At 43.5% G+C, this 27,002-nt stretch overlaps 3 protein-coding genes and 2 pseudogenes across 3 annotated transcripts; 3 read left to right on the forward strand and 2 right to left on the reverse strand.

Moving 5' to 3' along the window:
• The first annotated feature begins 2,876 nt into the window (after window positions 1-2,876).
• LOC133895983 (uncharacterized) lies at window positions 2,877-4,391 on the forward strand. Its single transcript, XM_062336505.1, has 2 exons — window positions 2,877-3,149; window positions 3,984-4,391. Exons 1-2 carry the CDS (start codon window positions 2,970-2,972, stop codon window positions 4,206-4,208), a joined length of 405 nt encoding a protein of 134 aa, XP_062192489.1. The 5' UTR covers window positions 2,877-2,969; the 3' UTR covers window positions 4,209-4,391.
• Window positions 4,392-5,474: 1,083 nt separating this feature from the next.
• Window positions 5,475-7,242, reverse strand: LOC133896242 (putative BPI/LBP family protein At1g04970; annotated as a pseudogene).
• Window positions 7,243-13,872: 6,630 nt separating this feature from the next.
• On the forward strand, window positions 13,873-15,225 carry LOC133896327 (uncharacterized). Its single transcript, XM_062336905.1, has 2 exons — window positions 13,873-14,248; window positions 14,779-15,225. Exons 1-2 carry the CDS (start codon window positions 14,057-14,059, stop codon window positions 15,001-15,003), a joined length of 417 nt encoding a protein of 138 aa, XP_062192889.1. The 5' UTR covers window positions 13,873-14,056; the 3' UTR covers window positions 15,004-15,225.
• Window positions 15,226-16,486: 1,261 nt separating this feature from the next.
• Window positions 16,487-26,548, reverse strand: LOC133896326 (polyubiquitin-like; annotated as a pseudogene).
• On the forward strand, window positions 22,097-23,187 carry LOC133896328 (uncharacterized). The gene is made up of 2 exons (XM_062336906.1): window positions 22,097-22,348; window positions 22,770-23,187. Exons 1-2 carry the CDS (start codon window positions 22,160-22,162, stop codon window positions 22,986-22,988), a joined length of 408 nt encoding a protein of 135 aa, XP_062192890.1. The 5' UTR covers window positions 22,097-22,159; the 3' UTR covers window positions 22,989-23,187.
• Window positions 26,549-27,002: the final 454 nt, after the last annotated feature.

Below are 27,002 nucleotides of genomic sequence, written 5' to 3' on the forward strand. Positions count from 1 at the left end.
ATCTCCTTCTCCAGGAGGTCCCAGTCGACCTCCCCTTCATCATCAGAGATGTTGATAATCTCGACTAGAGCGGCCGGTCGGACTGGAGATCGAGACAAAGCGGCAAGGGGTGGCTCCCTCTGCAAGGATGGAAGCATGAGGCCCGCCAAGTCCAACTTTGCAAGTATTGGTTGCAACCTCGCAAGCATGCCCGCGGGACCGCTTGGCCCCAGAGGCACCACAGCAAGCGGAACCGGCGCTAGCATCGGAAGTGATGCGCCAGTCGAAACCACTGTCATCTCCGATGATGAGGAGGAAGATGACGCCATACTCAAGCCAAGAAGAGGCGCTCCCTTACACAGCGGCGAAGGATCAACTGGGTGAACCCCCGGCTATAATTGCTCACGCATGCCAAGGGAGGAAAATGGAACAGCCACGAGCGTTGTTACGCGACACTCCTAATTACTCCCCTGGGAGGCCTGTGGCCACTCCCGGGTCGATCCATGTCCACATGACGACATCTTGCGGTGGCACCCTAGTTTTTTGTGTGCACGTCTCATCGCATTTATGGCTCGAGCCTCTTTCGACGCATGCAAGGGTCATGGGAATAGGACCCCAGGCGAACCCGTGCATTACCCCGTCAGACGTACTACCATTACTGCACGTCATACATTACTCATGACAAAAAACGAGGAGAATACCTCGCTACCACACGTAACCTTCACTATGACGGTGCAAGCGGCCAAAGGACTCACCACCAAGGGAACTGACGTGTGTACTTCGCATAAGCTCCGAAGCGCATTGACTCCATCATGCCATGTCGCAATAAACCGCTGAGGGGGTCATGGACTCCCTCCTTTAGCGTACCTATCAACCATGTAGTTTCCTCCAGATTACGCTATCGCCATCAAGCTTTGCCATCATCGCTCACGGTCACCACTGAGAGACTCCTCAATGGTGAGAAGCTATATAAGGGTATACTAGCTATGATGCTTGGCTGGAGCTAGTTTCTTCTGCATTCGCTCACCTCTCCATACCTCGGGGCCAGCGGATGAGGGGGTACTGTTATGGGAAATACCCCAGCCTGCAGACATTACTGAAGAGTCACCATCAAGAGCTCCTCTGGAGCCCCCAGATCCTCAGCCGAAAGTCTGGCTTCCGAAGACTAAGAACCCCTCCAGCTACTACCTCTCGAGACAGGGGAAGTTGCTGGTCTCCAGAAGGGATCATTGGATGCCGTCTTTAAGGACTCTTGATGCTCCTGGCCTCGTTAGCCTATGACTATGAATCTCGTGTCCCCGAAGGCCTCTCGGATCTCCGAGGTTCTGAGGTCTCTAGAGCCCCAGTCTCCCGGAGCCTCAGCCTCCTGGAGCCTCTGACCTCTGAAGCCTGGACGTGCTCTCCGGAGCTCATATCCTCCGAAAAATAGGACAACCTCTTTGGAGCCCGGAAGGTGAGCCATCAGGTGTTGGCAAAAGATCGGCCAGAGGAGGCCCACCAGATGTCCTCCGCCTACAAGGAAGTGATCGTCACTTAATACCTGTGCAAATGGTGGCCATCCTGACATCCTAGTGCAAGTGAAGGTCATCCTGATATTTGGGACAGTGCGGTGCCATGCCGCAATTGATGATTGGCCAAGTATCGCACCCTCTGGGTCGTCTACACTACTGTATTTGCCATAGCAGATAATATCTTCTAGTTAGAGGTAAATGTATTCTGCCTGAACCCAGGCTGTGTAATTCGACTAGCTCTAAATCTCTGTAGCACGTCGGAAACTTGCATCGCTATCTCTATAAGGGTATATTTGTATATTTACACCCTAAATGGCACTATAAATACAGACCTATGGCCATCAGGTCAGGGACCAATCTTTTTCACTATTAATACATTTTGGTACTACTTCCTCTCCACTTTGTCTCCAATCTTGAACCATTCTTGTGAGTGTGCTCTCGTCGTACTTATTCGCAGAGGACATTTTCTTCCGTCAACACCAACATTTGGGATTTTTTGACAAATCTGGCTATAGGAGTTGACTACAGCTTCGACATTCTACCTTGATTCGGTCTAGTGGAGCGATACCATAGGCGGCGGCGGAGATCAGAGTTGGAGAAGATATGTAAATGACCTAGATGTAATTTATATATAATTTGCTTATCTTCTATTATTCTTGATGTAAGGGATTTATACTACGCAAAGTTTCAATATGATCCCCTTCCATTAAAAAAAGAGGATGCCAAGGAATTTATGTAGCCAAAACGACTTTAATGATTATTAGGAAATCACAACTCTAGCTGCACAATTGCATGGCGGGCTATTTCGCTAGTTTGCGATAATAATAAAATACCACTAGCATATTGCAGACACTTTTTGGTGGGTTGCTTGAATGGTGCCTAGCTACTCTCCTATCAACAAGTATGGACTATTTAAAACTTCTAAAGGTGGCATAATTTTTTCCTAATGAAAGGATGTATTTTTCTGAAACAATGTATATGATTTCACAAACTTCCATCGTTTCAACCAAAAGTGTCTAATAAAATAGTCTCTTAACCTTGCAATATCCGATCTTAATCTTTAGTATTATAATCGAGTCTTATCTGAAGGTTGTAACTTTAAAGGTGACGTGGTGTAATATGGATGCTACATTACAAATCAATTTTAGGGTAAAAAAAAGAGGACCCCAACCAGACATCGGCACCCGCGCGTCCGTCCGCATGGCGCCGTCGCGTTTCCACGCGCGTCCGTCCGCAGGCGCACCCGCAGCGAGGCATCGGATCGGATTCCCCAACAAAGACATCGGCACCCCAGGCACGCGCGTCCATCCGAAGGCATCCCCAAACCCAGAACTCCTGGGATCCCTACTACACCAGAACCCACCCCCCCCCCCCCCACAACGCACACACAGAACCACGGGAACACGGCAAAAGCCATTATAACTCCACCGGGCGGGCCTCCCCAATCCGTTGGTCCGACGCACGGCGACGCCTCCGGCAATGGCCTTCTCCAGCAACTCCGGAGCGCACACCATGGCGGATGAGGACTACGGTTTTTCCGCCGGCCGTGGCGACAAGCTCCCCTATCCGACCCTTACCGCGGCGGCCGCAATGGATCAGGGCGCAGCCTACTGCAACCCCGGCATGCACGCCGGCAAGGCCACCCCGCTCACTCCTCAGGTAAGATCAGCTCCATCACGCCCAAACCCTTCGATTTTCGGTCTTCATTCTGCTTCTGTTCTTGCTCAATCACGCCAAACGCTTCTGCTTCCACCCCTGGAGACAAGAGTTTCGCCCTGCTCTGTTCTTGCTTCGTGATGCCTGTTTTCATCTTGGTGAACATGTGTGTGTGTGTGTGTCTCAAGGTCGTGTCCGTGTGGATGTTCGTTGTTGGTACGTGAGTTCTTTCTTCAATGCTTTGCACATAATTTTTTGCTCCGTTGATTCTGTTTTATCTTGACGAACATTGTGGGAGCCGGCGAGGCCCCAGCTGACGCAGCCCTCAGGATCGCTCGGAGCTCGATTACCTCACTCCTGCGCTCGCCTGACGAAAATCAGCGAGGTTTCGGATGTGATACAGTGCTCTGTCGAAAGTGAAGAAATGTGAAACTTCAGAGTCTGTTTTGCGCTGCAATGTTGCCGCATCTTTTCGGTGTTTTCTTCTCCTTTTATTAGCAAAATGGGTAAACGTGCAATCTCACGATCCGATGAATTCCTGCCATCCCACGAACCTGCCATCATGCGAAGGCGGAGACGCGCACGGCGCGCACAAGTCGCGGGCTCGTGCTCAACTAACTGACGCTTCCTATCTGAACTGAAACAACGGCTAAATCCTAACTGAAATAAAGGACCTGCAGCTCGATTATACCAACAAACATGCGTCTCAAAAGGCCGCCGTCTGGGCCTTCACTCTTCAGTGTTGGTACCTGAATTCTTTCTTTAATGCTGTGGACCGTAAGCTTTCAATATGAAAAGTCCCAAATGGTATGTCTAAAGATCTATACATGCTTGCAGGTTGTCGCTGATAAGGCAACGGCTGCAACCGTTGGCCATGACATGAATGATGGAGCACTTGCTGAACACGTGCTCTGCAGCCTTCCAATCCTGGGACTCGCTGTCGCTTCCTCCGCCGTGACTGGGCTTGCCACCGGCGTGCCCACCCCGGCAATAGGCTTCGGGCTGTTCCTGATGCTGCTTTCTGGCCTCTCCGCCGTCAGTATTCGTGTGTTCCGTGCTTAGGTATTGTGGTACGTATGGCATAAGATCGCACTGATATTTCGGACTTGTCCTGAGATTCGATGCAAACTACCTGTCTTTCGTCTGCTTTGTATTTGTACATAATTTCAAAAGTTGTGTTTGTATTTGTATCTGTTGGCAGATGGGACCGAATTTCCATGAGTTACACGAATAAATTCACATACATGCCCAACAGCTTCCGATGTCATTTTTCTTTCCATGTTCCAATAGAGTTGGGTATTCTGACGCATACCAAAATGTTAGAGGGGGCTCAACGAACTTGGCTAACATGAGATAAAAGCTATCCTGTGTGCACGGCAAAGGGAGTTGACCCAAGCTTTGATCAAACACAACAGAATAAATACTAATTCAGTAAAGCAATTTTTTTTTTAAACGAACAGGCAGGAGATTTGTCTATTATATTAAATAAGAAGGGAAGGTCAAGACCGACCAAGGTACATGACAGAAGACGAAGCCAAAAAAAATAAAAAACACAACAAAGAGCATGGCAAGCGCGGCAAGGTCAGAGCACCGTTAGTTACATCGGCTCAAATTGAGCGAGGTGCTTCGCACCCCCAATAGCCCGCAAGAATCCTCTTTGATTCTGGCAACCGTCGTGATCGCGGTAGAAGCATTGTGGTTGAAAATTCTTGCATTTCGCTTGTTCCACAAGGTCCAGGTCACTAGAACTAGTATGGATCTCACTACCTTTTTGGGGTGTCTAGGGACTCCACGATGTCGGACCACCAGGCGTGCATCAAATCTGACAGATTCCAAGAGGTCAGGTCAATCGCCGTTATTGAGAGCCAATGTGCAATGGAGACCCATATCCATCTGTTGAATCTGCAATCGGCGAAAATATGCAGCACCATCTCTCGAGTGTGCCAGCATAGGGGACATTAGATATTGTTGTTCCACTGCCATCTGGCAAGCCTGTCGGACGTCCAAAGGTGATTCTGAAGGACGAGCCATGCAAAGAATTTACACTCTGGGGGTGCCCAAACTGACCAGACTAGCGTATTGAAGTTGGTTTCAATGGATCCGATGACTTGGGCCTTATACGCGGCGGCTGTCGTATACTCCTCTGTGTCAGAGAGCTTCCAAAAGATGGCATCTTGATAGTTCGGTTGTAGCTGGATAGTATTTACCTGCACCCATAGTTGCACGAGTTGCTAGAGGGCCTGGAGGCTCAGACAATTTGTCGGAATGTCACGCAGCCAGGAATCCTGATCCAAGACTTCCTTCACAGACTTATTTGAATCTTTCCCAAACTTGACAGTGGCGGCAGGTAAAACCTACTACCCTGTCCAAATTAGTAGTAACCAGAAAGAGGTAATAGACAACACTACCAATGTTTATTTTTCATTTGGCTATTCAGCAGAGCAGTGACATCATATACAATACAAAACTCCACTGATGAACCCTGCTGTGGTGTGAGGCCACTGATGAACTCCGGTTGTGCGTAGATGATCATCTTCCTGAAATCCAGAGCTCAGGCCACAACAGTAAAGAGAAGAATATGTGTTCACCAAATAAATGTCAATTCATGAACTGTTGTTTGAAGGAAAATATCTTCTCCTTTCACAGAGCAAAGGCAATTTCATTTGTGTTCAGATAAAGGATCCTATAAGACGAATAACATCTCTCTCTATATCAGTACATACTACACATTAATGCTGAAACTAATATTTTTATAGCTGACACAGACCTGTTCTTCCTCTTTCCAGAATAAAAAAAAATCATCTATATGGGTAAAGACATAAAGTCAGCTGATCCGACCATAAGCATCCTTCGCTCTCACATCTTCCAAATTTTGCCTATACTATCTTCAATTTCCGTTGAACAGACGTGCCAAAGCAAGCCTATACTATTTTAAAGAGTATTTGTGTAAGGACGTAGACAAGCAAAGCATAAACAACCTATAACCTTCAAAAAGCTCTAGGAAAGTATGTTGGTCTTGCAGACACAATTAGGGGATTTCAACTAATCCTTTTCAGAGAATTAGATGATCTCTATTGAACAGGCATGGCAAAGCAATTATACCTGTGTGCTAGCAAACTCCTCAAATTGCTTCACGAAGTCCATCTTGGGCTCATCCGGTCATTGTCCAATGTCCAGCTCATGCCAACCCCACAGTAATCCTCACAGAGGGAGGTGAAATTGCAGAAATATTCAGTAGAATATCATCATCTGGATATTTACGATACAATCGAGGAATCAAAAACCTCCAGTTAGCAATGTTCAAAAGAAACTGATCAAGAATCTTCTCAACCATATGTTGCAGCAAACCAGCCTGAATGATAAAAGTTTAGTATCACTCAGAATACAACAAAAGTGTAGTATCAATCAGTAGAACAATTACAGTTCAAATAAGAAAAAAGATCTAGGTCCAGTCCGCAGCTCCACACTAATACAGTCAAGAAAATATTCTGCTTTTGGTTAGAAACAAAACTCAAGCATGTAGTTCTACTTGTCTAGTAGTCTCATCTCCATCAACCATGTTAAGCTGTTAACAGGTTTCACCTCTGAATTACATCTTATGTATTCTAATATACCTTAAAGTAGAAAGCTGACACAGAGTTGAAAACATGTTCATCCAATAAAATCCACAGCATTTTTGAAGAGCTACCAAGCTGTGGCGCAAATCCAATATCTCAAAGAAGCATGTGTATCTTGGAACAGCAGTTCCGACCTGTGGAATAAATAAGCCATCTATGTCGAACTCAACAGAGGAACTTTCGAAGAGTGGATCATTAAAAAAAGAGCCTACTACCCAAACCTGATAGATGGATGGAATGAACCTAGCATAGAGAATTCTTGAAGTTGAATATAAGAAAGAAAGCCTACGAGTACTTCAAGTATAGGAAGAACACATCCAAAGCAGCTACATTATCAACATCAATTTCCTTTGGCTGGTTTCCCAGGAATGAGTCAAGCTTCGATGCGCCCTCCATTATTTTGTTTGTAATTGCATTCTCTACTGATGGTCTGATATGATACGACATTAGGTATGAAAACGATCGGAAAAGATCTAAACCACTTTCAGTTTCACATTTTCACTCGGAAACAAAGTCGATCATGATAATACCAAAAACGAATATGATATCGATAATACAAGAAAATCGGAAACGGTGTTATCGGGACGGAAACATGCCGGTATCGATCAGGAATCAATAATTCAAACTCGAAGTATCGAACCGTACTTCTGAACTAGCTCGTGTATCGTGTTGTCATCGGTCGCCAGCTGCTCCTCGCTAAGCCAAAGCGGCACAAGCATCCCGACGACCAGGCACACCGCGCTCGTCGCAGCGACGTTGAGCGCCACGACGAGGGCGATCCCGGCTAGCTACATGCCCACCTGCTGGAGCCCCGCTCCAGCGTGGCTGTTCTTGATCGCGTACACAAGGCCGACGTACCGGGGGTTATCGCCGAAGAAGAGGCGACTGAGCCGTGGCTCCACGAGGACCCCCGTCAGGACGCCGCCGAGGCTGCCAGCCACGCCATTCATGTGGAGCATAGCAAGAGTGTCGTCGGCGCGCTTCAAGAAGCGACTCCGCTTGTGTCACAGGGTCGATCATCAATCATTAGCCCGGACGAATGGACAATGGGACACGGGAAGCTGGGAGGGTGGGAGCCTGGGGCTGGGAGGCTTGTTTCCTATTGGGTCGTGGGTTGTGCTCGAGTTGAGGTGGACCACAGGAAGGAGAATCAGGAATCCCCGATAGTAATTTCCTACCCAAAACAGAAGAACTCGAAAACGATCAGAAATGGCCTAAATCAATTTCGCTATCGTTTCCACATAGTTTTCCCGTTTTTGTTTTCATTTTTTCGATATATCATATTTGGCTACTATGATCGGAAAAGTTCAAAAATGATCTCCAGAATACCGATATTTACCGTTTTAGTTTTTATACCTATACGACATTGCCTGACCAAGAGGACAATGAAAGATCCTTTAAGAGAGAGAGAAGAAAACTACAGTAAGGCCTCGTTTGGAACGGAGGTTTCGTGGAGGAATTTTGAAGGAATGGCATTCCTAAGGAACGGAACACTGTTCACATGTTTGGAATGGAGGAATGCATCTGCCAATTCCTGATGAAAGGTTTTGCTTCCTCCACAAAACGCAGGATTTTGATTATCCACTCCGAGCTCATGGTTTCACGGAAGCCCGAGGTGAGCGACGACAGAGAGAGGATTAGAGGGGCGAGCTCATAGCCTAATATTGTTTAAGAGGACTCAATTAGTCTGATGAGATGAGATTACAACTCAAGGGTAACTTTCCTATACTATTTCTTTTCATGTGTTACAAACACCTAATCTGTAGAATTTCTGTATTTTTTCGTTCCTCTGTTTTGCTACCACATTCCTTTTCTTTTCATGTGTTTTTCGTTATTCCTCTGTTTTGCATTCCTTTGTTCCAAATGGGCCCTAAAAGATACAAGGACGTGGGACTCATACGAGATTTTTTATTTTTCTATTTTTTAAAAAAATAAAAAATTGTAAATATTTACGTCTGTTTTGAAATATTGCAAATCTAGACTCCTATTGTCTGTTGGAAGAGCGACATAAACATGTCGCCTATTGAACGAGCGACAGGTTGATGTGACCTGCCAGCGTGGATAGGCTGTGCAACATGTCACTCATTGATCGACAACATGTTGATATTTTTTAGTTTTTTATTTGAGAAATGTAAAATGATTAACAAAAATACTATTGAGCAACTGATTAATAAAAAAGAAAATATAATTAAACTTATTTTTTCAATAAATATAACTAACCAAAAGTGGTACGATAGCTAACTTAATTGGTTTGTAAAAAAATTACTAATATAAATTTTTTTACCTTCACCAACTATGAATTCCGACAGGGCTTCATGTTTTCCTCTCCCTCCCCTCCTCACCCCCTCCTCTCCTCTCCTCTCCTCTCTTCTCCCTCTGTCTATTAGTGATACCCCACAGTGAATGCGGCCAGTGCGGTCTTTTATACCGCAACCTATCGCCCTTCCAACAAACGACACCTAGCCTATCACCCTTCGAAGGACGACATATGTCTAGTTTTGCAATATTTCAAAATGGGCTCATATATTTACTTTTTATTTTAAAAAATATAAATCTTAGACTCACGCCATGTTGGGAATTAGGGATTTGGGAATTGGGGATCAATTGGAATGAAATGTCAAGGGCCTTGGTGGGCTGGATGGCTCCATGGTCCTACTTTTCCCCTCCTTGCAGCCCAATCTCCTTCCACTTTCAGCCCAGCTGACCGTCTGGCCCAGACATGTGACTGTGCTTCTTCAACCTCTGTCCATACCTCATCCTTCCATCCATAGACACAAGAAAATGGAGGCAGTCGAGGGGGAGGGGTCTTAGGATTTAGTTTTAAGCATGGGTTTAAACTAAATCATAAGGCCCCTCTGAAACGCATGGATTTCATTGGAGCTTTGCAGCAATCAATACAAATACCGTAGAAATCCTAAAGAATTCCTAATTCTCATGTTCTGAAGGGAACCTAAAATGCACACTTACTAGTTTTTATTTTTATTTTTGGCGATTATAAGGATGACGCCGACCATATGTTCTGGCCAACTTCTGGGACCGTACTTTGAATACGATTGAGCGTGCTGACTTGTAATCTTTTACTAGAAGTATAAAACAGTATAGTGAACGGACATCGTTGTTGTCCTGCACTATATAAGATACTAGGTAAAGAAGATATCATGTTAGTGATGACTACACAACACGCATTACTAATGTCTTATTGATGATGGGTTTAATAAGAACGTATTACTAATGTACCTTCTGATTAGGATCCGTCATTAATAAGAGGTTATTAGTAACGGGTCATAATATGATCTGTCACTGATGGTAACAGTGAGAGATCAAATTGTGATCTGTTACTAATGACTAGATCATCAGTGACGGGTTATCTCATGTCGGATCAAGATGTGACCTGTTACTAATGATAAGATTATCAGTGACGGATCATGCTAGGCTATTTTTCAACTCCAGTAACTAATAACGGTATTCACAAATATTTTTTATTTTTTTATTTTTTTTCACCTCAGCAGCACTGGAATAGAAACTATTGTATATTTCTGCTCAAGTTTGATATAATGTGTGATGGTTATGCGCACAAATGCGCATTCTGAAAAAGGTGTAAAAATTTATGGGGCGAGAACTCAATCTTTCAGTCCGAATTTGGCCTTGAAAAATTCGTTGAAACTGACATAGTCAGTCAGTAATGGATGTAACTTTTTTCTGTAGATGATCATAGAGTAAAAAAAAAATCAAAATCAAAGTCCATATACAGAAGTTATGCCCATTTTACTGAATACACTCCGGATCACCTATCAAATTATAATCTTCGATAAAATTAGACATTATTGATGAGTCATGATTATGACGCGTCACTAATGATCTTCGATAAAGAAAGTTAAAATGATAAAATATCCAGTTTCTATCATAACTACGTGATAGTAGAGATGGTAAGGTAGCTACATGCGTAAGGAGGAGGTCGCGCTGAATATTAGTGACGAGTCACGGTTATGACCAGTCAATAATAATCTCAGTAGTGACGGGTTATCACCCGTCGCTAATAATCTATCATTAGTAACACGATAAGAGTGACCAATACGAGATCCGTCACTTATCATCTGTCACTAATAAATTTTTTTTACGTAGTGCTGGCCACTGGACACCATTACAGCATTCATGACTGCATGTCACCTTCATTCCTCCATCACATTCGCTCAGTGAGCGAGCATGCGTGACAGGGATCCAAGCAAAATGTATACGAGGGCAGAGGGGACCGTATTATTGAAATTACTGAGGATTGGAGCGACCGGAGAGAAAAGTTGGTATGAATCTCTTTCTGTGTTGTGTCATGTTCTTGTTCTACTCTTGAGTGTAAATACAATTTCATTCGAACATAAGATCTTTGGCCAATGCTGGGTGAGCATGCGTGATAACAGCACCACGTTACCCCGTGGGCTGTAAGGAAAGAAAAAAAGATCTACATGGTTGATCACCACCAAAAGTTCGTAGCTTGCAAACTCCCGATTTGCCCATTATTTTTTATTCATTATAATTGGGACAAGCTATAAATATAATTTTGTGAATATCAGCCAGCGTATACAGGTAGCCGGTTAGGCCACATATATAGCCACTATTAGATTTGAGATTGGACTAGCGTTGGTTAGAAAATTTTAGAATATTACTTATAGACAAGTAGAAATTTTAAATTATTTCCGTATCTAACAACATACATATCGGTAGAAAGAAAGAGGGATCGATTTCATCGGGCTAACAACATATGTAGTCAAGCTGGAGAGTATATTTGAAGAAAAAAATTAAATACATTTATCAACAAAAGTATGGACTTCTCAAAGTTTTAATATAATCCTATTCCATTAAAAAAAATAGGATGACAAGGGATTTATGTAGGCAAAACTACTTCAATGATTATTAGGAAATCACAACTCTAGCTGCACAATTGTGTGGTGTGCTATTTCGCTAGTTTGCGATAATAATAAAATTCCACTACATATTGCAAACACTTTTTTTGGTTGCTTGAATGGTGCCTGCTCTCCTATCAACAAGTATGGACTATTTCAAACTTGTAAAGGTGCCATATTTTTTCCTAATGAAAAGATGTATTTTTCTGAAACAATGTACATGATTTCAAAAACTTCCGTCGTTTCAACCAAAAGTGTCTGATTAAATAGTCTCTTAAGCATGTTATATCCGATCTTTATTATTTTAATCGAGTTTGATCTGATGGTTGTGATTTTAAAGGTGATATGGCGTAATATGGATGCTACATTACGCGTCAATTTTAGAGTAGAAATGACTAAAAGAAAGCAGGGCAGGACGCAGAGGAGGCAGCAACGGAAGAGGAGAGGGATCTAAAGGATGCGGAGACAACGACAGGGCAGAAGATAGCTTTAAAATCACAACAACGGAAGAGGGGAGGTGTCGGAGGATGAACTCCTGTCGCAGGGATCCCGAGAGACCCCTTTTTAGAGATTCGGCCGGGGGGATGATCCTGGATAAGCTTGTTTGGAAAATAAGCGGGAACGGAAACAAATGCAATGGCAGGTGGGAGATGATCGCCCTAGTGCGAGAAAAATGGATGTACCGGGGTTTAGACAGGTTCGGGCCGTACGGAGGCGTAACACCCTACTCCTGTGTGAGTGCTATATCTATCCTTGAAGGGAATTCTTCAAGGATGTATCTGGTTACAGGGGAGAACTGTTTTCAGAGAACTTGAGGCTCTCGTGTTCTAACTCGGCTTGAGCTGGTTCAAGCGTGGGCGTTGTCGGGCTTTTCTTTGCCTTGTTCTTCGGTCTGTGCCTCTAGAGAGCTTCCTCTTTTCTTTCTTTCACCTTTTTTTCACACCTTTTACGTGTTTTTCATCCTTTCCTTTTATAGGCGCGCCGACCTCAACATATCCTGAATGGGAAAGAGGGGGTACGAGTGCCAAGGCGCCACGGAGAAAGGTGTCATCATTCCGTTTTGGCGAAGTGACAGGGGCGGTGGAAAAATACGGCGCGCATCCGACCACCCGCCGCTGTGGAGGCTCTTCGGCGCCATTGAGGGGGCCCACCGGGCAGCCTCAGAGGTGCCCGGTGCGCCCACCCTGTCTTGTTCTTCTGCCAGGACAGGGTGGCAGGCGGAGCGCTTCGATTCTGGCAACGATATCCCGAGGCACCTGGTTGAAACGGGACGAGACCCGTGCATTTAATGGACCCACGCCCCCCTGCCAGTGCATGGCAGGGTCTGACACTGGGGCGTGGGCAGCTGAGAATGTCAGGATGTCAGGATGTCAGGCCGCGCGTGCCCATTAAATGCGGTATTGGGCCTTTGACTGGCTGACACCCCGACGATGGGACTCTTCGAGTCGTCGGACGATCTTGCGCGAACCTTCAGGGAAACGAGTCCTCGGGGGCTGCCACGTGCAGCCCCGAGCACTCTCTCCCGAGCACTTCGGCGGAACCTTCGGGGAACCGGGTCCTCGGGGGCTGCCACGTGCAGCCCCGAGCACTCTCTCCCGAGCACTTTGGCGGGACCCTCGGGGCACCGAGTCCTCGGGGGCTGCCACGTGTAGCCCCGAGCACTCTCTCCCGGTATTTGGGCTCTGCGGATCATCGGGGAACTGGGGTGCTCGGGAACCAGAGGCGGCGGCCCCGAGCACCTTCTCCCGGGACTTAGCTTCTTCTTATCTTGCAGGGTGGACCTTGCGCGATGGTGACATGTGGCGGATGAACGGCCTGGTCTCGGGACTTAGGGACCCCTGGTTCCGAATACACCGACAGGAGGGATCTAAAGGAGGTGGAGATAACAACAGGGCAGAAGACAGCTTTAAAATCACAGCAACGGAAGAGGAGAGGGATCTAAAGGATGCGGAGACAACGACAGGGCAGAAGACAGCTTTAAAATCACAACAACGGAAGAGGGGAGGGATCTAAAGGAGGTGGAGATAACATGCGTACGGTTTTCCACGGCTGCGGTCCGGGGGCTTCCGGTGCATGTCTCGCGGCAGCTCACACTTATTCTAATCCTTTCCGATTCAACTCCCTGCCTCCGTCTTTTTTTGAAAACCCCACCTCTCGTTTAACTCCCCAGCCCACACACGCTATAGGTCTAGCACAGAAACCAATGGGACACGGCAAGCCACCGGATCCTGCCTCCGAAGCTCCCTCCCTCCTATTTGACCCACCCGGCCATATCCTCCTATTTAAGCCAACCCCCCACCCCCAGGCCAGAACACGCACCCAGAACCACTGGAACACCGCAAAGCCACTGTAACTCCACCGGCCGGACCTCCCCAATCCGTTGGTCCGACGCACGGCGATGCCTCCGGCAATGGCCTTCTCCAACAACTCCGGAGCGCACACCACGGCGGATGAGGACTACGGTTTTTCTGCCGGCCGTGGCGAGAAGCTCCCCTATCCAACCCTTACCGCGGCGGGCGCAACCGAGCAGGGCGCAGCCTACTGCAACCCGAGCATGCACGCCGACAAGGCCATCCTGCTCGCTCCTCAGGTAAGACCAGCTCGATCACGCCCAAACGCTTCGATTTTCGATCTTCGTTCTGCTTGCAACCTTGGAGACAAGCTGTTGCCCTGCTCTGTTCTTGCTCTCTGTTTTTCTTTTTCTTTTTTCTCCTTTGAATTTTGGCTGGGAGACTCAGAATCCTCCAGTACGAAAGACGTACGCTCCTGGTTCTTGGTGTTTGAGGATTTATCCGCCTTTAAATGGGTACAATGCCCCAGGACCGCCAAGACATTTCGAGTTTAGTTTGGCTTTCTATTTTTGCTTCATGACGTCCGTTTTGATCTTGATGAGCATGTGTGTCTCAAGGTCCGTGTCCGTGTGGATATTCAGTGTTGATAGGTAAGTTCTTTCTTTAATGCTTTGGATCGTAAGCTGGCAACCCGGCAGAATTTTTTTGCCGTCTAGGCGTTCACTCTTCAGTGTTGGTACCTGAATTCTTTCTTTAATACTGTAGACCGTTAGCTTTCAATACGAGAAGTCCCAAATGGTCTTGTCTAAAAATCTATACATGCTTGTAGGCTGTCATTGATAAGGCGACGGCCGCAGACGTCGGCCATGACATGAACGATGGAGCACTCGCTGAACGCGTGCTCCGCGGCCTTCCAATCCTGGGCCTCGCTGTCGCTTCCTCCGCCGTCACTGCGCTCGCCACCGCCACGCCCACCCCGGCAATGGGCTTCGGACTGTTCCTGATGATACTTATTGGCCTCTCCGCCGTCAGTATCCGTGTGCTATGTGCCTAGGTGTCATGGTACACATGCCATGGGATCACAATAATAATTTGCACCTGTCCTGATATTGGATGCAAACTGTTTTTCTTTCGTCTCCTTTGTATTTGTACCTACTTTCAAAAGTTGTGTTTGTATTTGCATCTGTTGCTAGATGGGGCTGAATTTCCATGAAGTATACAAATAAATTCACAAGTCAATCTATCCGATCCAAAAGTTGGTTATTCATGTACCTTGTCTTTCTTTTTTTTTCTACACTTTTTTTTAATATAATTCATATACATGCTCCAGAATGCCGAACAGCTTCCGATGTCATTTTTCCTTGTTCCAAACATTTGCTTTCTCAGTTGCTAACATGGAGGAAAAAGGCAAAAACACATCAGTTGCTAACATACATTTGCTTGCTCAGTTGCTCTTGCTGTCGCTGCCCTACCGCCAAGAAGATATGCGCATACAAGCGCTCAAAATATTGGTTGATTTTAAAGAAATAATATTTAAAAACCATAGGTAGGAAGAGCTTGACTGGAAGCAACCTCTTATCAAAAGTCAGGGCCACATATAGTGGTTTATAGCTTTCTAATATTTCTTACGGTGCTGCCCTGCCTGCCACTGCTCGCTGGGCATCTGGCGGCTGATTTGAGACCCGAAATCGCACGGTTTAATATTCGTGCCTCGTGCGAGGGGTCTGGGGGGTGTGGGGCGCGGGCACGCAACAGGATTTCGAGCGCGAGTGCGGATGTGGACACGTGGCATCCTAATTGTCCAGCCTAGTGTTGGGGGAGAATGGGTGAGTGAAGATGTAGTTTGAATTCAAACTTTAAAACATTTTTCTTCTCAACCTTACATCTGTTTTTAACGCCATTTGAACCATGACGTTATATAAACTCAGGGCAAAAATAAGATCTAATATGAATTTTATTTTTGAATGTTTAAAAAGAATCAAAATTTTGAATATGCTATTTTCAATATTCATTTATAATATATTGTTTCAACAATTCATACTTGAAATATTGAACTAGTTTCTCTATAATATTGAATCAGGTTTCACAAATTGTTGAATCAAAGTTTAGAAAGAAGTTGAGTGCATACGAAATGTATTTTAAAAATTACATGTAAAATGTTGAAGATGTCATATCAATTTGTTGAATTAGTTTTGAAACATTGTTGAATCAAGTATTTTAATTTTTTTTTGAGTGCATAAAAGGTTTACAAAATTATAAAATGCAGACAATAGTGAATCATGACAAGGATTAGGAAGAAAACTGAAAAAGGAAAACATACCTGCTTGAGCTCTGCATACAGTCGGCAATTGTATGTGAGAACTGAACCAATAGCCAAAAATAGATAAGTTTTGTGGTTTTTTCTGTTTAAAAAAGAAAATTCTATTAGGATCCCAAGCAGCACTGAACCACTGAACCACTGAACAATGAACAAAGTAAGCCAGAACAAAGCCACATAACTATGCCCATCACGAACCAAAACATAAACACACTTGGCATTCAGTTTACCAATAGCATAAACAAGGATGACATTAGACATCATATTAGTATAACATGAGCTTTACTTCACAATTCATATTGCGTGCATCTCCGCTGGACTGCATCGTATTGTAACGACCAGCAGACCAGATCTCAAGCAAGAGTGAGGACTGAACAAGACAACATGTTCTTATCACAAACCAGACACTTGAGTCACGAGCTCAGAAAGATGACTGAGTTCACGACTTCAACCAGACATTACAGAGACCACCTAAAATAACCTGAAGATAGAGATGCAAGTCAACAAGCAGCAAAGCTCAGAAAAACCACCACGGAGACGGAGGACGAGGTGGAGGGTGGATTCCTTCTGGATGTTGTAATCTGCCAGGGTACAGCCATCCTCGAGCTGTTTCCCTGCGAAGATGAGGCGATGCTGGTCCGGGGGAATGCCCTCCTTATCCTGAATCTTAGCCTTCACATTGTCGATGGTGTCTGAGGACTCTACCTCCAAGGTGATGGTCTTGCCAGTGAGGGTCTTCACAAAAATCTGCATGCCACCACGCAGGCGGAGCACAAGGTGCAAGGTGGACTCTTTTTGGATGTTGTAATCAGCCAGCATGCGCCCATCCTCAAGCTGCTTGCTGGTAAAGATAAGGCGCTGCTAGTCTGGAGGGATGCCCTCCTTGTCCTGGATCTTTGCCTTGACATTGTCAATAGTGTCAGATGACTCCACCTCAAGGGTGATGGTCTTGCCAGTGAGGGTCTTTACAAAAATCTGCATGCCACCGCACAGACGCAGGACAAGGTGCAGGGTGGACTCCTTCTGAATATTGTAATCAGCAAGTGTCCTTCCATCCTCTGAGTCTCGCGCTCACCTGAATCCCAGGTCACCCCCTGAACCCATCCCCACCCCACAGCTCCCTCTTGTTCCCCACGCCAATATGTGGGGTCTCTCCACTCCTTCGTGCGGCACACACATATTGCATCCACCTGCAACGCATCCATCTTCTGACACTCCTCGCTCTGTGCTGCCTCCCCCACGTCGCAGTAGTAGCTTCCCTTTGCTTCTTCCTCTACCTCAACCTCGCATCCCTCTCCACATCTCCCTCTCTACGACCCCGCATCCATCTCCACGACCCCCGTACGTCGCTACCAGACGCAGGGTAAATTCCATCTTGATCACATACACCCCACAACATGTTTTATGATAAGCCTGAAAACTACCTTTATGGCTATCCAGTTACGAAATAGCGTTTGATAGTCTCAAAGTATGTCACTACACATTCTAGAAATCAATGACGATCTCAGGTCTAAGGATCCTGCAGGTACACCATTTGAGATAACAATTGACAGCACGTCATAAATAATAATCCCAACAGTATCTCAAGGTGGGTCTATCCAACATCATGTTCTATAACATAAATATCCACATTATTGACTTGTTATCTCTAGGCCTATGATCCATGAAACATGATCATCAATCAATACATGTATTGGTCTTATGTATTATCACAATAATATGCGATCAGGGATCGACTAAAAATAACATCATGATATAAACGAAGAGTTTCATAAATAAGTCACATACTTGTCAATCAATATAAAAAGTAGTCATTTTTGAACTAACATATTATTCAAAAGTATATTAACATAGACGTGTGATATAATCATCTTTATGATTGCCTCTGGGGCGTATCACCATCAGCAGCTCGTTCAACTTTGGGTGCAGGTAAATATTGTCCAACTGTAGCCGAGATGCCAAGATGCCATTGTTTGGAAGCTCTCTGAAAGAGGGGAGTGCCGAAGATTAGTTCCTGATAATATATCCGTAAATTGACTGGGTACCTTCGAGTGCAAGGATTAATCACGAGACGAGACAATAGATGTATATAGGTTCAGATCTCCGATTGGAGTAATACTCTACGTCCTGTGGGGGTGTTGTTGTCGTATATTGATGATCTCGAGTACAAGTAATGTGGCTAAAACTATTACAGAGAGTATATCGGATCTAATCTAACATAAGGCTACAGTTGCCGAATATCTTCTCTGCTAGGGTCTTGATTCTTGCCTCGGGTTATCTCGTGTGTTTCGTGTTGTCCTCTCTTTTGCTCCCTCTAGTCTTTTCGCTTTGTATAGGGGTGATGTACCGACTCCTATCTAGCTGTAGTTGATAGGGAGTTGTCTTTCTTGACATTCAAGTAAATAAATATGTTTTGAATACTGATCGTATCGGGTTGGGTAACCAATCTAAACCTTCCTGATATGTACTTCCTTGATTCCAGGTATATCAGGTACCGCTGATTCGGTTCTGTGATATCTGAAGTTTCCTAATATGTGTTGTACATACCTGTCTATGTATGATATACTCCTTATGCGCATATACCTTATAGTTAGATATTCGACAGTAGTCCCCTAACTCTACTCTGGAGCAGAAGTTTCCATAAGCACCTACTCGAGTACTACCAAGTTTAAGCTTGGTCGAGTAAAGTAGTTAAAATTCATGGTCAAAAGAATCGAGTATGGATGAATCATTTCTTGAGTATCAAGTGGAAGCTAAGTCGGGTCGAGCACCCTGTGGCTAACCGCACTCTTGACTCGAAGAAAAAAGGTTTAAAGAAATCAACTGATCGACACCCGACTCCAAATAGAGTTAAAAAAACCTTTCAAAATTTGAAATGATGGGTATGAGCCCATTTAATGCGGGCAAAAGGGTGTGCAGAGATTCGCACATCGTCTTCATCCTGTCTTTCTCATCGATCGAAGCGCTGTAGAGATGGCAGTAGTTGCCAAGGCGGAATCAATTTATGATTTTAGTTTGGAGACAATTCCTACTTATACTTCCAAAGAGAAACTCCATCGCCTAATCTTTTCCGCCTTTGCTAAAACCTTGCCTTTAGATCTCCTCTCCAAAAAAATTCGGCATCATCCACTTTTGTTCAAGGATTTTCGTTGCCGTCCCTGAGTCTCATGGCTCAGAATCCTGATTGGGTTGTTCTGCCATTGGAAGTACTAGATTCCATCTGCAATAAGCTGCTGCACACGGAGGATTTTACTTTCTTCCGCTGTGTCTGCACTTCTTAGCGTGAAGTGTACAGGGTGGCAGAGTTTGCACCATAGATCTTGAAAGGATCATTTGTGTACAATGATAGCTTGATCAAGGTGCATCGTCTGGGGAGCAAAATAGCTTTTGATCTTTGTAAATAAAAACGTCCATTACCTTCACAGAACTAACCTGCTCCTTCGCCACTTTTGCAAATAATATAGTAGTCTCCATCAGCAGCACCTGTACTGTACCCTCAAGCTCCCCATGGATTTCACCTTGCGCTCCTCGTCGATGTTGTCTTGGAATGGGATTATCTGATTTCGTGGTGGAGCGAAGTCACGGTGACTTCTCTTTACCGTGCGTAATTTTTTATAAGAGTTAATTTCACAAATTACTATTTTTTTTAATAGTCACAAAACTACTATTTTTTCGCTATTTCACAAAACTACCATTATCTTGGGGTTTCTTCTCACAAAGTTATCATTTCTGCGATTCCATTAGTTCGCCGTTCGAAATTTACTGTTTATCAATAGTATCATTTATGGACACAACGATCTTCTGTTTGTCCAAAAATCAGTGATCTTCTGTTTTTCAAAAAATCCTATAAATTTTTGTACATATTCCATAATTCATGTGCAACCCATTTTAATTATATTTACACAAAAATCTTGTGTAGAATTTAAATTAAAATTCTCCAAAACCTTTATAACTTCTAACAATTGTTAGTGCCTTAAATAAAATCCAAAAATCTGGGAAAATTCACTAATATTCTTATTATGTTATGTACTAATGTTTAAATTATTTTCAGCTCTAGGTTATATGTTGAAAAAGTGAGTTACTTTGTAATGCTCAATTTATATGTAGCGTGATAAAATTAATGGAAATAGAGTATTATAAAGGAACTCACTTTTTCATTATATAACTTAGGGTTAAAAATAATTTTAGAAATTAGTACATAACATAATAAAAATATTAGTGATTTTTTCCAGATTTTTTAAATTTTATTTAAGCACTAACAGTTGTTAGAGGTTATAAAGGTAACATTTTTTGAAGAATTTTAATTTAAATTATACACATGATTTTTATATGAATCTAATTAAAATAGGTTGCACATGGATTATGAAACACGTACAAAAATATATATGATTTTTTTAAGACAGAAGATCATTGATTTTTAAGGAACAGAAGACCGTTGTGCTCATAAATAATACTATTGGTGAATAGTAAATTTCGAACGGTAGACTGAAAATCGTAGAAATGATAGTTTTGTGAGAAGAAACTCCAAAATAGTGGTAGTTTTATGAAATAGCTAAAAAAATGATAGTTTTGTGACTATTAGACAAGAAAGTGGTGAATTTATGAAATTAACTCTTTTTATAAACAATAAAATTGATACAAGTCCTTTACAGCAATGCTCAATGTTAGGCTACTGTTCAACACAATATGAATCAGTGTTTCCCCTCTGATTTTATGTACTTACACGGACCGGAGTGAAGTCCGATGATTTGATCTGTTGTCCCCTCCACAAAGGTTCGTGAGATATGCTACAGTAAATAGCAATACTGAATTTCATTTACTATAGCGCCAACACAGGAGGTGAACCTACTGTTCACATAATACAGTAGCATCACAATCTGAACCGCCCAGATCCAATGCTCCACGGTGGAATGAAATCAAAGGATCATGTTCGGGCGGGGGGTCGGGGTGCTGCAAAAAAGAAAGGACTCCTATGTCAGGGATTTACTTCAAGGCTGAACCAAGAGGAACTCGGTCCATCTCCCCCCTCAAGCCATAGAGAAACATCCAACATCCATCTTCCACCCCAGCGTTTGACCTCAGCGTCCTCGTAGCGCTAGAGTCAATAGAAACTTAATCCATCTCCCCCCTCAGCCGCAGAGAAACATACAATATCCATCTCCCACCCCCAGCATTTGACACCAGCGCCCCCCCTCCGTCCCCTATTTTTTCGCGCCCCCCTCCGTCCCAGGGATGTCAACGGGGAAATTCCCCGCGGGAAATGGGTAACCATCCCCGCCCCGATTGGGGGAAATTTTTCCCGTCCCCGTCCCCGCTCGCGGGGGAGAAAAATCTCCCATCCCCGTCCCCGCGCGGGGAAATATACCCTACGGGTTCCCCGTCCCCGCTACGCTAGCATGATAAAAGGTCTACTGACTGACGGGCTTTAGTGAGTTGGGCTTTAGTTAGACCGTTTCTTGCATATATGGGCTATGAAGAGTTTAAATATTTCGGAGAATTATCCCCGCGGGGAAACGGGGACGGGGGACAGGGAACCGTCCCCGCCCCGCCATACCCGACGGGGGAGAAATTTCCCCCATTAAACCCCCCGCGGGGGGAAAATTGGTCCCATCCCCATCCCCTAATAGGGGAATTTCCCGTCGGGGAACGGGGATCAGGGCCCCGTTGACATCCCTACTCCGTCCCCTATTTTTTCGCGCCCCCGCGCTCCCCCCTTTACGCGCCCCCACCTTTACGCGCCCGTGCTCCCCCCCCCCCCCACCCCTCCCGCGCAACCCCCCCCCCTCCCGCGCAACCCCCCCCCCCCCCTCCTCTATTTTAACGCCCCCCATCACCCGGGAACGGCAAAGCCACGCTCCACCGGCCGGACCTCCCCAATCCTTTGGTCTGACGCATGGCGACGCCTGCAACAATGGTTGTCTCTGACAACACCAGAGCGAACACCACGGTGGATCAGGGCCAGTTGGGCCGCGGCGAGAAGCTCCTCTATCCGATCTGTACCGCGGCGACCGCAGCCGAGCAAGGCGCAGCCTACTGCAAGCCCGGCATGCACGTCGGCAAGGCCATACCGCTCGCTCCTCAGGTAAGAGCAGCCCAATCACGCCCAAACGCTTCGATTTTCCCTGGAAACAAGCGTGTTGCCTGCTCTGTTCTTGCTCTCTGTTTTTCTTTTCTTTTCTTTTTAAAAAAGATAAACTTTTCTCTTCTTTGAATTTTGGCTGGGAGACTCAGAATCCTCGATTACGAAAGTGGTACGCTCCCGTTTCTTGGTCTGAAGATTTATCCGCTTTTAAATGGGTACAAGACATTTCGAGTTTAGTTCGTCTCTCTGTTTTTGCTTAGTGATGTATGTTTTGATCTTGATGAACATGTGTGTCTCAAGGTCCGTGGCCGTGTGGATATTCACTCTTGGTACCTGAATTCTTTCTTTAATGCTCTGGATCGTAAGCTTCCAATATGAAAAGTCCCAAATGGTCTGTCTAAAAATCTATACATGTTTGCAGATTGTCGCTGATAAGGCGACGGCGGCAGGCGTCGGCCATGACATGAACGAACTCGCTGAACGCGTGCTCCGCGGCCTTCCAATCCTGGGACTCACTGTCGCTTCTTCCGCCGTGACTGGTCTCACCACTGGTGCGCCGACCCCGGCAATGGGCTTCGGACTGTTCCTGATGATGCTTGTTGGCCTCTCCGCCGTCAGTATCCGTGTGCTTCGTGCTTAGGTGTTGTGGTACGCATGCCATGGCATCGCAATAATAATTTGTGACGTGTCCTAAGTTTGATGCAAATTGTCGTCTGTCTTTCGTCTGCTTTGTATTTGTATCTATTTTTAAAAGTTGTGTTTGTATTTGTTTCTGTTGTCAGATGTGACTGAATTTCCATGAGTTATACAAATAAATTCAACAAGTCAATCTATCCGATTCAAAAGTTGGTTATTCGTGTACCTTGTCTTTCTTCTTTTCTAGTCTTTTTTAAGGTAATTCATGTACATGCTCCAGAATGCCGAACAGTTTGGGAATCAGGGATTTGGGTATTGGGGATTAATTGGAATGAAGTGTTAAGGGCTTGGTGGGCTGGATTGTTCGATGGCCCGATTTCTACTTCTTTTTCTCTCCTTGCAGCCCAATCTCCTTCCACTTTCAGCCCAGCTGGTCATCTGGCCCAGACATACCATTGTACTTCTTCAACCTCTGTCCAAACCTTATCCTTCCATCTGTTTTTAAATCCGTTTGAACCATGACGTTATATAAAATTAATTCAAAAAATAAGATCTAATATGAATTTTTTGAATATTTAAAAATAAGAAAATGTTTGAATATGCTATTTCAAGAATTTGAATATACTATTATCAACATTTATTTATAATATATTGTTTCAACAGTTCATGCATGAAATGTTGCACTAGTTTCTCTATAATTTTGAATTATATTTAATATATTATTTAATCAAGTTTTAGAAAAAGTTGAGTGCATACGAAATGTACTTAAAAAAATTATATGTAAAATGTTGAAGAGGTCATATCATTTTGTTGAATTAGGTTTGAAATTTTGTTGAATCAAGAATTTTAAAAAAAAATTGTGTGCATAAAAGGTTCACAAAATTGTAAAATGCAGACACTAGTGAATTCGTGACAAGGATTAGGAAGGAAAACTGAAAAAGAAAAAAGAAAAAGGAAAACATACCTGCTGCTGGGCTGTGTCCACTCCGTGTGTGGGCCGCTACGATTTGAGCTCTGCATACAGTCGGCAATGGTGCCTTTTTCATTTATATTTTTTTAATTTAAAAAATTATAAAACTGTGCAGCTATTTTTAAAATCTACAAAAATAGGCTCATCCCGCCTTTTTATTAGGCGAGAAAACACTTTCCGCTCATGCAATGGGTGGAAGATTAAAAAATCATAAAAATGTCACGTTTCAATGCTCTCAACTTTGAAAATATTATTGAAATAGTCATGAAAAAATCTAAAACAAATTTATGGTATAGAGGATGCTATTACCTAGCACTCCACAAAATTTCAATTCAAACAATTATTTGTACAATAAAAAAACAAATTTCAGGAAATTTTGTCTTTTTTGCTTCTGCACTCCGCATAGCTAACAGATCTTCAGGCCATCATGTTTGTTACAACTTTATGCACAAAGTAGGCCAAGAACATAGCCATGTCACTATGCCTATCAGGAACGAAAACACACACACTTTGACATTCAGTTTACCAATAGCATAAACACAAGTATGACATCAGATATCATATTGGTATAGCATGAGCTTTACTTCACAATTCATATTGCGTGCACCTCCGTAGGACTGCATGGTATTTTGACGACCAGAAGAACAGATCCCAAGCAGGAGTGAAGACAACTAGAGAATCAAAACACACCAAACTTGAGCATTTAGGATTTTTAAGAAAGCAAAGTTCTAGGAAAGAATAGCCACAGCCAAGGTTTACAAATTCGTTTGATATCCGACAACCGGATCCCATTGAATTTCTGAAATTCGAGAATATCGTGAAATGCGGTCAAAATTTGGCGAGAATTCAGTCGAATTCAACCAGTAAAATAGGTTTGACTGAGGAAAAATCCATTCCAATCTACCATTTTGTAACAGGCCGAATTCAACAGAGAACCAACCGAATTATACCAATATTAGTCTTCTTACATGATCCTTTGTCTTTTTAAAATACATGAACTCATGAAATAATTATTGCAACAAGCAGGATTGTGTAAATGTATTGCAACTAGATTAATTCTTAAATAACCCATCACACCTACAAAATTAGTGAAGTCATTTTTATTAGTTTTGTTATACTATGCTTTATGTAGGAAAAATAATGATAGACATGAAAATTTTAATTACAACGTTGTTTCTTACCATGTTCACTTTATGCTTCTAAACTTTGTAAAAATTATGGAGAAATTAATAAAACTCTAAATGAAGTGAAATAAATTTTAAATATCCTCTTAAGATACGTCCTACACAAGAAAAATATGTATTTATATGTTAATCTTTTCCTTAATGTGATAGGCCAAATCACCATGCTCATACGGCCCATGTCAATATTTTTCTTTTCTTCAAACTTCCTCCATATAAAATATGATGCGAACGACATTATTTTTGAAAGTTTTTTCACAAAAGGTCTTAGAATTGTCTCTCGTATTTTTGGATTTTTTGTGATTTTTTTGAATTGAAATTCAAAAACCGGTTGAATTTAGAATTCGGTGCGGACCGAATTGACCGATTTTTGTGAATATCAAGCGGTTTTTGATGAATTTTTGAACCCTGACCACAACCGCATGTTCTTGTCCCAAACCAGTCACACAACCACATGTTCTTGTCACAAACCGGTCACTTGAGTCACACGCTCAGAAAGAGTTCACATAACTTCAACCAGATATTACAGAGACCACCTAAAATAACCTAAAGATAGAGATGCAAGTCAACCAGTAGCAAAGCCCAGAAACCACCAAGAGACAGAGTACGAGGTGGAGGGTGGATTACTTCTGGATGTTGTAATCTGCCAGGGTGAAGTAATCCACCAGGGTACGCTTATCCTCGAGCTTCTTCCCTGCGAAGATGAGGCGCTGCTTGTCAGGTGAATGCTCTCCTTGTCTTGAGTCTTACATCTTGTTTGTTTTCTATTTTTGGTTCTGTTTCTGTTATTAGCAAAAGTTAGAAGTCAGAAGTCTGATTATGAGGAAAATAAATTAAATTTGGGAAGCTCGCTGAGATATGTTTTTCTGAGAAGCTATGTGCTGAGAAGCTAAAAAATTATTGTAGAAGTCAGCAACCTATTTTCGAAAGCAGTTTTTCAGACAAGACAAAAACAAAACTTTTCAGACAAACCAAAAGCACAGCTTTTCAGAAAAGTTCAAAAGCATAAACTCAAACAAACAGGCCTTCAGGGCCTATTTGTTTCAGGTTGCTTCTGACTTTTGTTTCTGTCAGAAGCCCGTAAGCCAGAAATCCAAACAAACGGGTTTGTTGAATAGTGGTTTCTGGAGAAGCGAGAAACCTCCTTCTGAAAAAATAAACTAGAAGCTGAGAAGCTAGCTGAGAGTAGCTTTTCTGAGTAGTAGTGTGCTAAGAAACCAAAAATTATTGTAAAATCCAATATCTAAAATCCAAAATTAACTTTTCAGAAAAACCAAAGCACAAATTTTTAGATAAGTCAAAAATAAAAGCCCAAATAAACATACCCTTAACCTTCACATTATTGATAGTGTCGAAGGACTCAACCTCCAAGGTGATGCTCTTGCCAGCGAGGGTCTTCGTAAAGATCTGCATCTGAAGGCAGCGATAGACATATTAGAATAAAAGCGCAAACAGCAACAAGCACCTTAGGATAGTAACGAATAGCTATCATTAAACTAATAAGTAATAACCCCAATTCCAGCGTACATTCTAACAGCAGACAGTTTGCAAAGCAAGACCTATCACATTTTTTTAGAAATAAATTGTAACTCATAAAATTAGATACCAGCAGAAACAGTACTGGATGAACAGTAGCACTGCCTGATGAACAGCTGCACAATTATTCAATAGTATGGCCTTAATAATAAATACAAAGCTAATATGATAGTGGCAGGGCAAAAGCTAATTAGAGAAAAAACAGGGAGAGCTAATACATAACACGTGGTAATAATTTTCTTCAACTGCATAAATACTTCCAAGTGTTCGTTTCGAAAGAAAAAAAATACTTCTGAGTGCTTGTCCTCCCAAACAAAAGCATCCTTCTTGA

This window comes from Phragmites australis, chromosome 16 (genome assembly GCF_958298935.1).
Source record: "Phragmites australis chromosome 16, lpPhrAust1.1, whole genome shotgun sequence".
NCBI classification, from domain to species: Eukaryota; Viridiplantae; Streptophyta; class Magnoliopsida; order Poales; family Poaceae; genus Phragmites; species Phragmites australis.